At 43.0% G+C, this 16,283-nt stretch overlaps 1 protein-coding gene across 5 annotated transcripts; it reads left to right on the forward strand.

The window, feature by feature from the left end:
• The first annotated feature begins 426 nt into the window (after nucleotides 1-426).
• uimc1 (ubiquitin interaction motif containing 1) lies at nucleotides 427-16,201 on the forward strand. 5 transcript variants are annotated; one of them, XM_020615175.1, is made up of 23 exons: nucleotides 427-501; nucleotides 828-897; nucleotides 990-1,108; nucleotides 1,300-1,372; nucleotides 1,759-1,877; nucleotides 2,441-2,621; nucleotides 2,798-2,964; nucleotides 3,560-4,288; nucleotides 4,910-4,973; nucleotides 5,118-5,227; nucleotides 6,328-6,449; nucleotides 8,196-8,403; nucleotides 9,336-9,440; nucleotides 9,809-9,864; nucleotides 11,140-11,291; nucleotides 12,401-12,465; nucleotides 12,710-12,815; nucleotides 12,896-13,222; nucleotides 13,669-13,741; nucleotides 13,833-13,935; nucleotides 14,044-14,098; nucleotides 15,201-15,234; nucleotides 15,397-16,201. In XM_020615175.1, exons 2-23 carry the CDS (start codon nucleotides 861-863, stop codon nucleotides 15,563-15,565), a joined length of 3,174 nt encoding a protein of 1,057 aa, XP_020470831.1. In that variant the 5' UTR covers nucleotides 427-501; nucleotides 828-860; the 3' UTR covers nucleotides 15,566-16,201. The 5 variants fall into 5 exon arrangements, with proteins under 5 accessions (XP_020470831.1, XP_020470834.1, XP_020470835.1 ...); XM_020615178.1 differs by having other exon boundaries at nucleotides 12,911-13,222; XM_020615179.1 differs by having other exon boundaries at nucleotides 8,298-8,403.
• The last annotated feature ends 82 nt before the right edge of the window (nucleotides 16,202-16,283 follow it).

Consider the following 16,283-nt stretch of genomic DNA (forward strand, 5'->3'; position numbering starts at 1 on the left):
ATTGGTAGAAGGATGTTGGAGATGGAGCTGCCAGGCAAGAGGTCAAGAGGAAGGCCAAAGAGGAGATATGAGGATGTGCTAAAAGAAGACATGAAGTTAACTGGGGTGAGAGTAGAGGATGCTGAGGATAGAGTTAGGTGGAAACACATGATTCGCTGTGGCGACCCCCAACGGAAACAGCCGAAAGAAGAAGAAGATTGTAATTTATGTAGCATTTTGTATATTTATTTATTTATTTATTCATGAGTGAACACCATAGACAATAAGTCATTTTTATTTTTAAAACAAATAATCAGAAATAAAGACTATCATTCTAGATAGTCTTGATTTATCGATGTTTTATCCTTACTCATACAATCTTTCTATTCACAGTATGCGACATTAACCGACAGTCCGTGAAACCAGCGCGACAGACGCGTATTATTACGCAAAATACGTATGGTCACGTGATATCAAGCTCTGACACAAACATGGCGCCGCGAAATTGTGCGGAAAAGTGCTGTGAGTGTTAACTAATTACTAATTTGTTTTTTGTTGTTCTTTTTTGTTAGCTACTGACAAAACAAACAAACGAGCAGCTGGTATCTTCTTTAAAATGCGGGCAATTAAACAGAAAAGAGAAATACAAGTTTTATTTTCCGTTTTGAGCGTCTCGTGTTCAGGTTTATTTCCATATCAACCGATGTTTTCGCGCAGTGTGAGCTAACTTTAGCAGACTCTTTTGTGAGTGAAGCTATAACTGTGAATCGTACTGATTAATATGCGATATAATCTGCTTTTAGTAATTCTTGTGCCCCTGATTCTGCTCCTTGTTCACTTTTACACAGAGGTTAGTTTGGCTGCGCACTTGTGCTCCTGGAATGATGAGAGGAAGAAGAGGACGGTCTTCATTATCAGGTAAAGCAGGAAATTACTGCTGGGCTCTCTGTTTATATGGTCTTATATTTGTGAAATGTAACACATCAGTTCTGTGTGCCTGCTGGTTAAAGCCACCCAGGAGCACGCCAGGATGGCTCTGGGGAAGGATGGTAGTGGTGTTACCTCAGGAAGCCAAATGATAGACGAAGAAGCCCCGGACGACGAAGCTGTTAGTGACAGTGACAACGAGGTAAAGAAATGGCAAGTTCCTCTCTGGTTAGGTCAGAGCAGATTTGATGAATCAGTAGTAACTATCGTGAATTGCGAGAAAAGCTTTTACTTCAGCGTAGTTCATTTGATTCTTCATAAAACACGTATTGATGAACATGTGCTGCTGACAGAAACAAGTGGACAAATGTACCAAAAGTTTTGTTTTTCCAGGAGGCACCATCACCACTGCCATCAGCGAGAGAGAGACGCAGGAGAGAGAGGGGAAACAAATCCAGGTCCAAAGGTACACAACATGATTTTTAACATGTGCTTTTATTTTGTGTTGTGCAAACGTCGTCTAAGGTTAAATCAGAAATGTCTGATTTATCTAATGTCTCTTTATCTAATGAGTGAGTTACTGTACACATGGCTGCTTTTTGTGCTGCTACACATGAAACTGCATGTGGGATATTTTGCGATGGTTGCATCAGTGTGTGCGCAGATGTGTACAAACATGATGATGTTTATTCATTTTGTTCCTGAACGAGCAGAATCAAAATGCAGTTATCTCGAGGTTCAGACCAGTCAGAGAAAGTAAACTTGGATTATGTAAAACTCTGGATTTACATAACAAGCAGGATGTTAGTGAGTCTGTAATAATAGGTTCACCCTGGTGTGTGGTGTTTTCAGAACTGACTGAGGAGGAGATGGTGAACCTGGCCCTGCATCTGAGTGCACAGGAAGCCAATGTCGGTGTGTTCAAGCTGCAGCAGGAGGACGAGGCCATGAAGAAAGCCATCCAAGAGAGTGTGAGGACACGCTGGTTTGTCTGTGTGGGGGACATGCGCTCAGGTGTCAGTTCATTAGGAACAACTAGTTACAACTGAGTCAGTCTTATCCAACAGTCCTGCATTAAATGAAAGTGATGATCTTAGGTCTGTGTTCACACTGTTTCGCATAGCTGTTGACTGACTGTGTGATCATTGTGAAGGCTGGAGTTACTCTATTATTTTGTCCACCACATGTATTTCCTTCCTAGGCTAAATATTAGAAACTCAAATGAGAGAATTTTGACTTTCCATACCGATGAATGCCTCTCTAGTGTACATACAGTGTTTCTCAGTTGTTTTCCCCTTATTGCCTCCCGTGCATACAAACACATTTAGCTGCAAAACGGCACAGAATGAAGCTCTGTCTGAAGCAGCAGTGATGTTTGAAGTTTTGATCATCAGCAGTCATGTGGTTTTCGTCATCTGACACAAGCTCTAACACTGTCTGTTAAAGTCTGCATCAGAGGAGTGAAATGAGCTGCTGCATCATCTGTCCATCACTCATTGTCACATTTTTCTTCTGTGGTTTTTTTCTCTCTTAGATGGACAGTCAGACACAACCGTGCTCACCTTGCCAGAGTCAGAGCCTGCTGCCTGCCGGTGTATCGTCGCTCAGGCTCTGCTCGCGACGGAAACTCTCATTTTCAGACAGGAAGTGGACGTCTGCCATCGATGAGGGAGCATCAGAGGATGTCTGCCCACCAGAGTCAGACCTGCACCGAGGTGAGTCACTGACACCCACTGATTCTCTTCTGTTGGTATATATCCTAAGTGAAGTACAGTGCAAGAAAGGAAAATACATCACAAGGGGGAATAAATGGTGTTAGCATTTGATCAGACCAACTACATGATAAAATCAAACTGCTGAAAATCCTGAAAACATGCTGTCAAATCCCCAGAAGCAAACACAGCTGGAAATGAAAATAATAACGGCAATAAAAATCGGAAAAGGAAACGAGGAAGTCCGCTGCCGGAGATGTCAGACTTGTCCCAGACTCAGAAACTCTGCTCTCAGGTTTCACCATGCAGCTCCAAGTCTCTGTCAGCACCTCTCGGTTCACCGCAGGTTCGTCCCAGACATGTCTTGCTTTCCTTCAAAGCTGATTGTTGTTGATCAGTCTGTTCTATTTGTCTAATGTGAACAGTAATTAGTTATGAATGATTAATTTATACTGGAAACCACATATAGCTGATGTCAAAGAGAAACTGACAATTGGTTGCAGTAAATCAAGGCTCATTATATACTTGCTGTTGTACATTTACTTTACTTAACTGTGTGGATATGCACTGATCAGCCACATTAAAACCACTGGCAGGTGAAGTGAATACTGAACACTACAATTTGGGTGTTAAGTTTTTTGGAATATCTTAGTGTTTATATATGATGATATTAGTTTTGTATCTTAAGCTTTGAAGAAGACATCTGGTTAATTTAAGGAATAAATTCCAAGCTGCATAACTGTTTGTATTGATCCTGCTTTTTGCAAATGCATTTATGATGTACGTATGCCAAAGAAAAGCATGCCATCTTCACATTTGAGAAGCTGTTAACTGCATTGTTTTCCTTAAATGTTACTAAAATGATGATGTGACTAATGGCTGCAGCTCTACCTGTATATGACTTTGCTGACATATGTACTTATATTTTCTCAACAACTCAGAGCCCTGACTCGACCCAAATCGACGAGTGTCAGCTCATGAAATCCCCTGTCTTCCCCTCGACTGGCTGCAGAGTCGAGGTTCGCATCCCCCGGCTGAGCCAGGACCTGCTGCACACCTGCAGAACCTCAGGGTTTGTGTTGTGTTCTCAGGACAGTTGTACCATGACTCCAAAGTCTCTGTCTGCTCATCCCAAGAGCCCCACGTTTCCCAAAAGCCCCAGAGAACTCGGGGCGTGTCCTAAAAGTCCTGTCTTCTCAGAGACAGATCAGGGTGATGACAGTGAGGCGGAGCTGAGCCCTGAGTATGTGAAAAGTCCAGTGTTTGGCACGAATACTCAGCATGAGCGGTCTCCAAGTGCCTGCACAGCCAGTGTCGGTGTCTGTGGAAACTCAGGGTTCATATTCTCCTCTCAGGGGACTTTAATCTCCTCTATGAGGTCCATGTCCTGTTGGCCTAAGAGCCCGGTGTTCCCAAGAAGCCCCAGGAACCTCTCTCCCTTAGAAACATCAGCAATCGGCAAAAATCCTGTAATCTCAGAGACTGACCGAGGACAGACTGAGCAAAGGCATGGCTGTTCTACAAGCCCTGTGTTCAGGACCCAACGACGACAGAAGATTCATCCTGATGTGAATAAGTCGCCTGTGGTTCCTTCAGCTCCAGAGCTTGGAGGTTCAAACAGTGAAGGGTGTTCCCCCCATGTCGGGGATCCTCCTCAGAGTCCCAGACAGGTGAGTCAGAGGGGGTCTAGGTGCACTGGTGGAGGAAGCAGTCAGGTCCTTAGTTACAATATAAAGCTATAATGTTGTTTCTAAATCACCCTGTACAGAAACATTAATAGTTCAGACACTGTACACACTGATGACCAGCAGTTCAAACCTGAAAATGTTTCAGTTTACTGTGAGAAAAGACAAGAAAAAGCAGCAAATGTTCACATCTGAGAAGCTGGAATCATGAAATATTTGATATTTTTTCAATTAATGAGTTAATAAGCTAGTGTGAAGTTTGTGTTGATCAGCATTCTGTAAAACCTGCCTCATCAACAGTCTGTCAGATGAATATGTAGTGTAGTGAAAAGTCCAGTGTTTCCTTTAGAAATGTTATGGATTATTGTGGATATGGGTTTTATCATGTGTAAAAACTGGAAAGTAACTACTAAAACTCTAGCTGTGAGATAAAGGTAACGGGTGTCATGTGACTTTTTAAATTGTTGATCTTTCTCAAACTTTACTTTCAGACATCAGAGGGTGGTTTCCTCCCCTGTCATTTTCCACGCCCTCATGCACACTCTTAACACACACATGCTGGTGACTTCCTGCTCGTTTCTCTGTTGCTCTTTGTTTTTAATGTAGGACACCCAGACTACTCACAGTCAAGATGGTCGATCTAACAGGATCGCCACATCATCTAAGTCAGGTATGGTGACGCATCACACACTCAGCTTTCTGGAGGTGTATTCGTGAACAGTGTGAGTTCAGGGGTAACAGGAGCGCATCTACATCAGTGATCTGCCAGAGGTGGTGTGATGTGATGGTCACCAGGTCTCTGTTCTACATTTAGGTGGTGCACAGGAGCTGAATGAAGCATCCAAAGACTGGAACGAGACAATGATGACCGGTAATATGACGCTGCGCTGGTCTGATGAGGAGGAGGAGGACGACGACATCACAGTACGCAGGCACCCCCGCCGTTACCTCTATGTTTTTGAGCAGATTTTGCGTTCTACTAACATGTATTTTATGGTACTGGTGATATTGTGTGTTGTCAAAAAGTCCAAGGAAAGAACCAAACCAACAGTCAACGAGTGCGACTAACTAGCTGTGTTTGTGCAGCTGAAGCCTGACCCCCCTCCTACCTCTGAGCCACGGAGCTCCACTGTGATCAGAGACCATTAAAACCCACCAGTGACCACACTGTTGCACCGGGTGACATATTCCTCCATCACCATGAACAGGCACTGGATTTTATTCAGACTCAGTCCCACACACACCGTCCTTCTGCCACAGATACTCACTAGAGACCAAAAGTGGATTCATCCGCCACTGAAAATAGTCCCCAACATAAGGGAGGAACCTTTTGTACTATGCAGTCATTTTTGGTTTGGTTCTTTTCATGGGATTTGTTGACCAGTAGAAAAATGAAGAGTATCACCAGACTACTTGCAGTATAAGTAATTTCACTTAATGACATAAACACTACAGACTACCAACCGAAGGTTTTAGAGCACCCCCGTTTTTCCAGTTTTTATTGATGTGAGCAGATCAAGTGCAGTGAATTACCTTAAATGGTACAAAGCTAAGAAGTAAACATCATCGGCAGCACAGGGTCCAGACTGAAAGCAGAGCAGCCGCCAGGTGCAACACATCTGTGGCAACATCTGCAGCAGCGCCGTTTGTCCCAGCAGTGTTTGGTTTCAGTTGTAGAGAGAATGACACAGGTGTGTTCAGCTGCTGGATCACACTGGTAACAGCTGGACACACTGGGGTGACCTGAAACATCTGACCTATAGTGTACTACAGTGCTTTGCCTTAAAAACATCACGAAATTGTCATAATTCCGTTTATATTTTATTCACAGTTCATTTCTGTTAATCTTTGCCTTCACCTCTTTGAGTATTTTTCTGTATTAGCACTTGTTCTTGTGTCTCATTGGCTGCATATCAAGTTAATTAGCTTAGTTTGAACTGGAAGCCATAGAGAATATACTGTCAGGGAAAACAGCTGGGGTTTTATTTTGTCTGTCTTGACCACTGATTTTGCTTCATCTGCAGCCAGTGGGCTCTCCCAGCCCGGTCTTCCCAGAGGAGAGACCTGTTCATCAGGCCGACGACCAGGCGGCCCCCCTGAACCATAAGGCTGCAGCGTCTCCAGGAACGGGCGGGTCGAACGGCAGGTAGAGAAACTACACCTGCATTATAAAGTTAGAGCTGATCACAACTCACAGTGCTCCAGCCTCAAGTGATGTAGATGTTAGTTTGCCTCAGGCTCCCACAAATAGAAAACACATTTGAATGTTAAAATATTCTCAGCTCGTACCTGAGAGGCTATTTGTGTGTGTGTGTGTGTGTGTGTGTATGTGTCTGTGTGTGTGTGTGTTTTTTTTTTTTTTTTTTTTTTTATTTATTCTTTCAAACATGTAACGACAGTCAATATGTCAACACACATAATTTCACACAAATCCACAAATGCATTATCAATTTGCTTATACCTAGTACATGCTTGAATGGAGTAGGAAGAAGTCAGACTTATCTAGTCCTACCCCATGACATCATCTTACCATCATTGGTTTGCAAGCAGTATTACTACGTAGATAATTTTCTTCTACACCACACTAGTGATGTACTAAAAAATATTACAGACTGTTAACATTCTTACATAATGACATACTTTGGTAATTATCTTCTACATCACACAAGTAGAGATATTACATAGTGTTAACATTCTTACACCACACCCACAATGTTACACCTGATTAATAGTTAAACCTGTTCTTGCATATATCTTGAATGACACATACCTTTATATTTATGTTTAAACTCATCAATTTTCTTACTGTTTTTATGTCCACACTTAAATTATTCCATAGTTTTACCCCACTTATGGAAATACAAAATATTTTTTTGGTTGTACGTATAGCATGAATTTAATAATTTAAATGACCCCTTAAATTGTATCCCCCTTCACTTTCATTAAATAGTTAACCAAATTACCCATGTTTTTTTAGCTAAGTCTTTCTGGACAAATTCAATATTTTGTATATATCATTAACCTAAAATTTAATTAGTCCTTTGTCACATTTCACTTCATGCCAACAGTTTTTGTAGCAGCCTAGAGTCTTTCTATGTTTGACTGATGAATTTTTACTCCCTTCGGGTTCTGAGATATTTTCTTTCAGTAGGTTTAAAATCTGCCCACAGATGTTCTGTGATGTTTGGGTCTGGGGACTGGGAGGACTTGTCTGTCTTAGTGGTTCATCATGAATTATCAGGTCTGCTGGTTAGTTAGCCAAATAGTGGATGTTTAGTCGCATGCTAAGATGAGGTAGCTGAGGGTGAGGATCCAGAGTTTTTTCAGGTTCTAGGCTGACTGCAGAACACTTAACATTAGTGATGGACAAAACAAGGCCGAATCAGTATGAAGGTTTGCAGTAGGTTTGTAAATACCTCTTCCTATTATGTCAGTGTACATTCATATCACTGTGTGGGATGGATATGCTTGTTGGAATGTGATTTTGCCACAATAAAATGTTTTACACATATGGTTGAGCATCCAGAAAGTGATTGTGCTATATATAAAAAATATATGGGGGATGTTTGTTTTATATGGACATTGTGTCAGTAATAGACACAAAAACTCAGTTCCATTCAAACAACCCACAGTCTGGGGGGATTCATTGCACTCATATCCAGTGTACTCACCCTGTATCCAGACCAGTGTCTACACATCTGATATTCATGATGTAATGAAGCCTTGTTTGGGGCGGTCAAGTGATTTTTGGCATGATGAAGTGGGGCATGTAAACCTCTTGGCTGGCGTCCTGTTCCACAGAGGACAATATTTCCACCTTCTGTCTTTAAGGGTTGACTGCAGATCAGACGACACATGTCACATACTATAGTATGTGTCTCTCTGTTTCCAGCCCGGGGCGTGTCTCAGCCCGGGGTTTCGGCACACCCAGGGATCGGAGCAGCTCCAACAAACATGTCTCGCTCAGATCTCCTTCCTCTTCTGCATCCACCAGCCGACAGCAGCCTTCCAACACGGAGCGAGAACCACAGCCGACGGTTCACTACTACTGGGGGGTCCCCTTCTGTCCACGAGGCCTGGACCCGGACAACTACACTCAGGTTGAGATTTGACTCACTGATTATAAACAGCGAGCCCGTTTCCATTTGAGGTCTTCTACAGACAAGTTCCACCGACTGATCAGTCGATGGAACATGATGAAGTCGTTAATCAAGTAAACATACCAATCATCTCTGGCTGCAGCTTCTTGGATGCGAAGGCTTACTGCTGTTTGTCTTATAAATTGAATCGGTCAAACAAGACGACGTGATGAGATTACCTTGTCCATACAATGCAAACAGTACGGAGGTATTATAATTATACACGTAGAAGAATAAATATCAACTGATAATAAAATTGATTATCTCCAACCTGACGGGAAACAAACATCACTGCATTTGTTTGTTTTTTTTTCCATTCTCTCTCTTCTTCATGTCAAACAATAAAAATGTCAGATATTCAGTAGTGGAAGAAATTCTCAGGTCAGTAATTCAGAAAAAGTACCAGTTCAGCAATCACTGTTCAAACTTCTACTTAATAAAAGTACAGAAGTACTGCTCCAGCAGCAGGTGAATCTCAATTCCACTACTTGTATAGTTAGCTAGTTTAGTCTAGTTGTTCCCAGCCTGGGGGTTGGGCTCCTCCAGAGGGCCTGCACTTACTGAAATGAGACATCTGAGAAGCTCCCAGAGGAAACTTGTAACAACTCTTACACATCTGAAATATAATGGGTCTGATTTTAGCGAGAGCTCACAAACACAGAAGGTCGGGGACCACTGCTTTAATCTTTAGCATGTTTTAAAAAAGTAAAACCCTCATTTGAAAAGTGACAATAGCTATCAGATAAATGTAGTGGGTTAAAAACTGTTTTCCCCTCCCTAAATGTACTGCAGTAATGTGTGTGTGTGTGCGTGTGTGCGCGCGCGCGCAAAGTAGCGTATCCTCAGCTGCAACCTGAATTGCTCTCTGATGTGATGGGTGTGTCTGGCCACAGGTGATCCTGGCTCAGATGAAGGTGTATGAGAAGTGTCTGAAGCAAGCCCAGAGGCATCTGCTGAGGAAGGCTGAGTGGGGGGAGCCCATCCTGCCACAGCCAGAGGTACCATCATGGCTTTAAAAGTTTTCAGCACTCATAATTTGGGATGTATCAAGTATGTACCAGTACTGGGTCCAGTACACCCTCTAGTACTGGTGCTCATACTCAGTTATCTGGTACTATGCAACAATACCATTTAACAGTGTCTCTGTTCCAGTGCAATTTTGTCCTATGTGTGACTTTCAAAGATATACCAGACAAATATTTATAGACTTTTTCAGTTTGTCAGCAAAATTGGTTTTTTATTTTCTTCCCCAGGTGTGTTATTTGCAGCTGCTTTGAGCTGAAGACAATGGGCATAAAATGACCTGCTTTTTGAATCGATTCAATAAATTGTGACTCATTGATCAAATATAATATTTTCTTCCTAGAAATCCCAGTCACCTGAGTCGCCTGCTGAATCACCTGAGCGTCACATTCCTCGAAGGTAAAACCTGCCTGAACCGGATCAGCTCCTCTTCTAGCCTGCGTCAGTGAGAACTGGTTTGTGGTGTATTTAAGAGCCGATGCAGAGCGACCGGTTTCATTTACAAGACTTCAAACAACATGAAGCGTTAACAGCCCGACAGCAGTTAGTCACACAGAATTCTTTTCAATTATCTTTCTTGTATGAATTTGTCTTAAAATATGGCCTAAGTTACAGTTATGAGCAATTTATTTTAACTAATACACAGATGATTGTGCTGTGTTGTCCATATTGAAGACGTCCAGCATTCACAGTGTAGGTAGCAAACAGCACGCGACTCCCTTGGCTAATGACATCAACAAAAACTGATCGGAGTCGGGAGCTAGGAAACCTGGAGTTCAGTAAATGAAACACGATTGGATGTGTGTGTCAGACCTGATCTGACCTATAAAAACACCCAGATCATAGTTTGTGCTTTTATCATAAGTACGTTGTGTTTTTCTCTACCTGTGGTGAAGGTCAGATCACCTTTTGTGGCCAGTTAATGCAGAAAACCAGGTCATTCCAAAGGTTTGCACCTTTTTCTTGGCACTGATGTTTTTTGAAGTTTGTATACACATGCATGGATTACTGAAGGAGCCTACAAGGCACAGGCCCAGCGGCCCAAGGGTTTAGAGGGCCCCTGAGTCACAGCCTCTTGTTGTGAAGTGACTGTTAACATTTCCTGTTGAAATGTCAACCAAGTGACTTGAAAAAGACACAAAACTACCGGAAAGATGCACAGAACGACAACAAATAGATGCAGAGTGATTGCAAAGAGACACAAAAGCTCCCACAAAGACTCAAAATGACTACAAGAAGGCACAGAATGACCAGACAGAGAAACTCATCTTCAAATAGATGCAGAACAACCACTGTCAAAATGCTGCAAAGACAGACAAAAAGAAAATTGAGTGATCTTATTTTGGATGCTTTTTTTTTTCTTTTTTTTTTAAGTCGGCTCCTTTTTGTTATTTACTAGTTTGGATACAGTGCAGAGTCAGAGACAGTAAACATGTCTTTATGTGCAGTAGCTGAACAGTATTGTCTGTATGTCACTAGGTGTCAGTAGCTGGTGTGATTATACTGTCCCTGACTGTATAAACAAATGCATGGTTTGGTGATGAGGAGTTCACTGCCAGGATTAACTCGGCATGTGTCTGAACAAGATTTCGGAGTAGTTTCTGTACTGGGTGATTTCAGGATGTCTGTTGTGTTATTCAGTGATGTGATGTGTATATATATATATATTTCCAGGCCTGGTCTCAGGCAGAGAAGCAAGAAACAGTGTGAAGCAGGTGACTCCTCTCCAGCTGAGGCAGAGGAGGAGGAAGGACAAGACGTGGAGAGGGAGGAAGGAGAATGGATAGGAGGACAGGCAGATGCTGACGACTTTGGGGTTTGTCCAGGTACTGAAACAGCTCATGCTGTAATATTTGTCAATAATCCAGAGTACCAAAGAATGGGAGAGCGTTCCAATGGAAGCTCAGTGTAGCAGTTAAATGATGCCCATTATTTGGCCCCAGATAGGGGGGTGTCAGGCCATGACGTCATAAATCTTCAGAGCCCCACAGTAAGCAGCACCATTTTCCAGACCTAACCTGCCCTTAACACAAAGCACCCTGAACCTTGTCCTCACCCAAACAAAAAGCAGATATGTGGCTTGACCCACAGCGTCTGCATTGTATTTGCTCGGGTTAAGCAGCGGCTCATCCAGCTGGCTTGGAGTGGCAGTCGCCTTTGAGAACCGGGTCCGCTCAGCTGTCCAACCACTGACACTGTCTAACAGAAGAAGACTGTTAACAATTCCAGTGAGGTTGTAACTATATTACCACCAACACCAGTTCTGTGTGGGTGTAGGAGTGAAGGCAGGTCTACAGGGTCATCAGGTGGGCGCCCTCTCACTAACTGGTGTTTCGTTGAGTTGGGCCCAGGGCACCGAGAAGGCTCGGTGTGTTCCAGAGTCCCAGAACCACCCCCCCTCTTTGCCTGCACCCACACACCCAACACAACCCTCCATCTGCTCAGGCTATTAGCAAACTGTTACTGTTCTAGCCACCAAACTTTTAAAATAACTCAGACATTCATAATAATAACTCAGATAGCTTATCAAACAACTAGCCAGACTTCTGCTTCCTTTTATACTGCATCAGAAACCACCCTGTGTTAGTATTCATCTCAACAAACCCCTTAAAACCAAACTCCTTTCCAGCCACACTCCTCTGCCTCAGTAGCTAGCTCGGTGTATTTCAGATTCATCTTCTTTATCCAGTACATTGCTGCCATTGTTGCGTCTTTAAATTTGTGACATTGAGCCTTTATTGTTTTTATAATTAACCCTGAGAAAACATTTTACAAGTGTATATAAACACAATAAATTGATAACATACATTTTTGGCCACCAGCTTGCGGCTCTGTGGATAAACAAATGAAAACTTTCAGTGTCTTGACACTTGATTAAAGACTGCTGATGTAATCTGATATATATATATATTTTTTTTTTCAATTTAAATACCAGAGACCCAACTGAGTGACAGTAACAGCACGCAAGATCTGATAATGGCCACAGGCAGTAGAGTGGAGGTGAGCTCCTACTGAATCTCAGAAATACTCCATGTTGAAACCCTAGTCAAAGGTCATCATGAGACGGATGGATGTTCTCTGAAGTTGATTAGTTTTCATGACTTATAGAGGAAAGTCAGGAGATGTGTGTGATTAATAGTGTGCAGCCTGTGGTTGTTTTATTTGAGTGTTTTCTCCACATTTCAGTCTGATGGTGAAGAGTCTCAGAAAAACATCCCCTCACTTTGCTCTGATTCCTCTGCAGCTGAGACCTGAAAGTCCAGAGGTGCTGGAGGTCGGGACGATTTTCCGAGGCGATTCTCCAGCCGGGGACAAGCCACCAGAGGAGGAGGAGCAGATGGAGGTGGACGGTAAGGCTGAATGTTGTGGGCTAGTGTAAGGCTGAGGTGGGAACAGATGCATGCCAGCATCCAGTACATCTTAAAATCAGCCTGTCTATTTTCAGCCCCAGAGGACGGAAAGATGGAGGGAAGCATTCCTGACTGTGGGAAAGTTGAAGAACAGAATGTGAGAATGGAGGAGGAAAAGGTGGACAGGGGGCATCCAGATGTGGAGGAGATAAAGGATCCAGTGCATCAAAGATTGTCATCTCCTGAACTAGAACTAGCCGCCATTCCTCCAACTCCCGAAACCACCGTTGACTGTCCCATCTGTCAGGGATCCTTCCCTGTGACAGAAATTGAGGTTCATGCGGCCTACTGCGATGGAGAGGTGGCCGTCGTGGACGAGAGGAGGCCTGAAGGCGACTGTTTCCAAGGTGGTACACACTTCGTTTTGCTTTACCAGCACCTATGACATCCTGATGTTTCCTATGCTGCCTCGTTATGAGAAACGTATTATACTTCGTTCTCATTTCCGAAGTCGCTTTTGATTGAGTTAGTCTCATTTTAGTTGTGAAAAAGGTCCTCACTTAATATCGATACTGATCTCCAGAACAAGCAGCTGTAACAAAATCACAAGATTCTTCCTTTTCGCTCTTTTGCTCCACTCTTTTTTTTTCAGTCCTGTGGTTCTTGGTTTTTCTTGCCAGACTAAACATTTATCAGAGGGTGCTGCAGTTTGGATGGATGAAAATAAAAATGATTTGAAAGCCAAAATCTGTTGTCATTGTGCGACTGTGCAGCTGTTAACAGCAGTTCAGCCATTTTTGACATCAGTTGTGCTGTTTTGATGATTTAAAATGAGGTGTCCTCTCCACTTCAGTGTCTTTAAAGCCACGTAGGAAGAGAACAAGACGAGCAGATGAAGAGAGCAGCAACCCCTTGAACGCTGGCAAGTAAGTAGGTCTGACCTGTTGTTTTTAACTGCAAGAACTCATGGTTTTCTGACTGTTTTTAAAATTTTGTCTTGTTTCTTATTTTCTATAGGAACCAAGAGAAGTGTTACATCTGTCAGAAAGCCGTTCCTTTGAGAGAGTACAGCCGACACACAGAGCTCTGCATCCATCAACATTCATCAAAGGCTGAAGCAGTAGGTTACACATTCATTTGGTCTCGTCATGCAAAAGCATGGCTCTAAGCCCTTCTCACTTCCCTAGATGTGACCTGTTTGTTACAACTTTTTTTTCTGTTTCTGAAGTCGCAGAGAGGATGTCTGCTGTCGGCTCTGGAGCAAATAGAAAGCAGAGGTTCAGGCAAGTCACAGCGTCTTTTAAAGTGTCACACCACTCAGGCTAGCAGCTCTGTGGACTCAGGCGCTCTGGTGGTTTAGCTAAACGCTAACGGTGCCAGTGTTACCATGCCGTTGTTCAGCTAGAATACTGTTGATTCTTTGAGTTTGCTGTGTTACCATGTTTTCTTATTAGCACTAAACACCTTGTACAAGTGTACAGTTGTGCAGGTTTTTGCCATGGATGTATGAAGGAGAGCTGGATACCGGATTACAAAGTGGTGCCCATTCTTCTCACTTTGCTCATCTGGTGCAACGCCAAAACAAATCTCTTAGTGTTTCCCTTGCTGACCCCATGCACTCCTGCTCAGTCCATAGACTTTATACATTTCACCCAAAACCACCAACCTCATGGTGGCGCTAGAGGTCAGGGGACAGTCAGGACAGTCAGGAGTCTGTCCTCACCTCAGACCCTGACAGAGAGCTGCTTCTTTCCAGGGCACTAAGACGCTTTGTCAGGAGCTTTATCTGATTTCAGATGGAGCCTGGGACTAAGCGATCCTCTGCGAATGGAGGATCTCTCTGCTTTCTTTTGTTTCTGCCTTTAAAAAAGGAAAATTTTTAGGTTGGGAGTGAAAATACACTAGCAATCTTTAGATGAGTCTATGAATTTAGAGCAGGCATTTTGTTATGTTTGCCTTCATTATATTGACCAAAATTATTTATAAATAGTTGAGAAAGTGGCCATTAGTGTGTTCCAGGTCAAGTTGTGTCATAGCTGAAGAAACAGCATGGCTCACAGGACAGGGTCTGGTTTATTCCCAGTTACTGATCCTGATTTTTAATTTTCTGGTTCAGGCAGGCTCTCAGTCGCCATCAGCATCAGAACAAAAACATCAGTAGCGCAATCAAAAACTCTCATGAGACAAACTTCAGTTGAAAATGAGATGAGCAAAGTAAAAATAAATAAAATAGCATGTGGCAACATTTGCACCAGACACAGTCTCTCTGTTTTTTAATGGTTTATTTTGTCCTGCACCAACTTAGGTTGCAGGTGCACACTTTTCATCCTGTTGCTTTTGGAACTTCAGCTGATTCACTGCTCTGTTCTTGTCCTGTCCTCACAGACGCTGGGCCGTCTGGATCCAACCTCCAGCCCAGGTAAGATGTCTCAGAAACAAACCTCTGTGGCGCCGATATGAAACCGTCACATTCAAGCTGTAAAACCATATATGTGGTTTATGATCATGCAGCTTTATTTGTTGCAGCAGTCAGACATGCACCCCTTTACGTCATTCCTGTCATGTGTTCATTTACTTTTAGAGATGTGATCGACCTACGGGATGATGACAAAGAGGATGACGGCGTCTCAGCGTTCAGGGTCAGTGACTCTCCCATCAGAGCCTTCACTTCCATCTCAGAGGCCACAGACTGCCTGATTGATTTCACAAAGCAGCCGCGAGCCAAGAAGCTGAGCCGGAAACGAAGATGAGGAAGACCTCCCGGCTGAAGACAAAAAACCGGAGCCTTAACTTAATAATTATCAGGTTGAACATCACAGTACAGTTTAGAAACTCTTTAACACCTTCCTCCTGATGTCAGACTCTAGATATTTCTGCAGGTAAACAAACTCAAATCGAAAGGATGAGTGTTCAGAGGAACCTGTGACTCTTTGCTACTAAATGTTCTGTGTTTCAGACTACCTCTCCCTGAATTCAAGCATTCCCTTTCTGTTATTGTAGCTTTGCTTTAACATCTGATTTGGGCGCTTCTTTTACAGAACAACCAGCAGATTCACTGATAGTGAAGACAGTTGTTAGCTGCAGCCTTTCACTCACTTTGTGACGGTTTGTCTGATCACAGACCTGCCTGCACCTGATGTAAACTTCTGCTTTTCAACCAAGCTACAGAACGTTGGCCTGACGACTGCTGCTGTCAGTGCAGAGCCTCCGAGGTGGCTGAGGAAGACAGAAGTACATGGCTACACAGACAAGGAGCACTTCATATCATTATATAGGCCAAAACATGATTCTTATGTTGTTGTTTTTTTATCAATCAGACAGTGAACATACCCTCCACAGTTATAGAGTGCGTATCACCTTTACATTAAAAATGCTGGGAATCTAAACTCTCCTGGTTTGATTCATTGGGGGCTCTGTTTAAAATGCTAACTTTGGATCCTTTGTCTTGTTTCCTGACAAACATCAAAT

Source organism: Monopterus albus, unplaced genomic scaffold (genome assembly GCF_001952655.1).
Source record: "Monopterus albus unplaced genomic scaffold, M_albus_1.0 scaffold159.1, whole genome shotgun sequence".
Taxonomy (NCBI): domain Eukaryota; kingdom Metazoa; phylum Chordata; class Actinopteri; order Synbranchiformes; family Synbranchidae; genus Monopterus; species Monopterus albus.

Coding starts and splice junctions, on each gene's coding strand:
- uimc1 (XM_020615175.1), top strand. CDS start 861: ATGATGAGAGGAAGAAGAGGACGGTCTTCATTATCAG. Junction 8,404..9,335: donor ACCCGGACAACTACACTCAG/GTTGAGATTTGA, acceptor GTCTGGCCACAG/GTGATCCTGGCTCAGATGAA. Junction 12,816..12,895: donor GGAGCAGATGGAGGTGGACG/GTAAGGCTGAAT, acceptor TCTTAAAATCAG/CCTGTCTATTTTCAGCCCCA.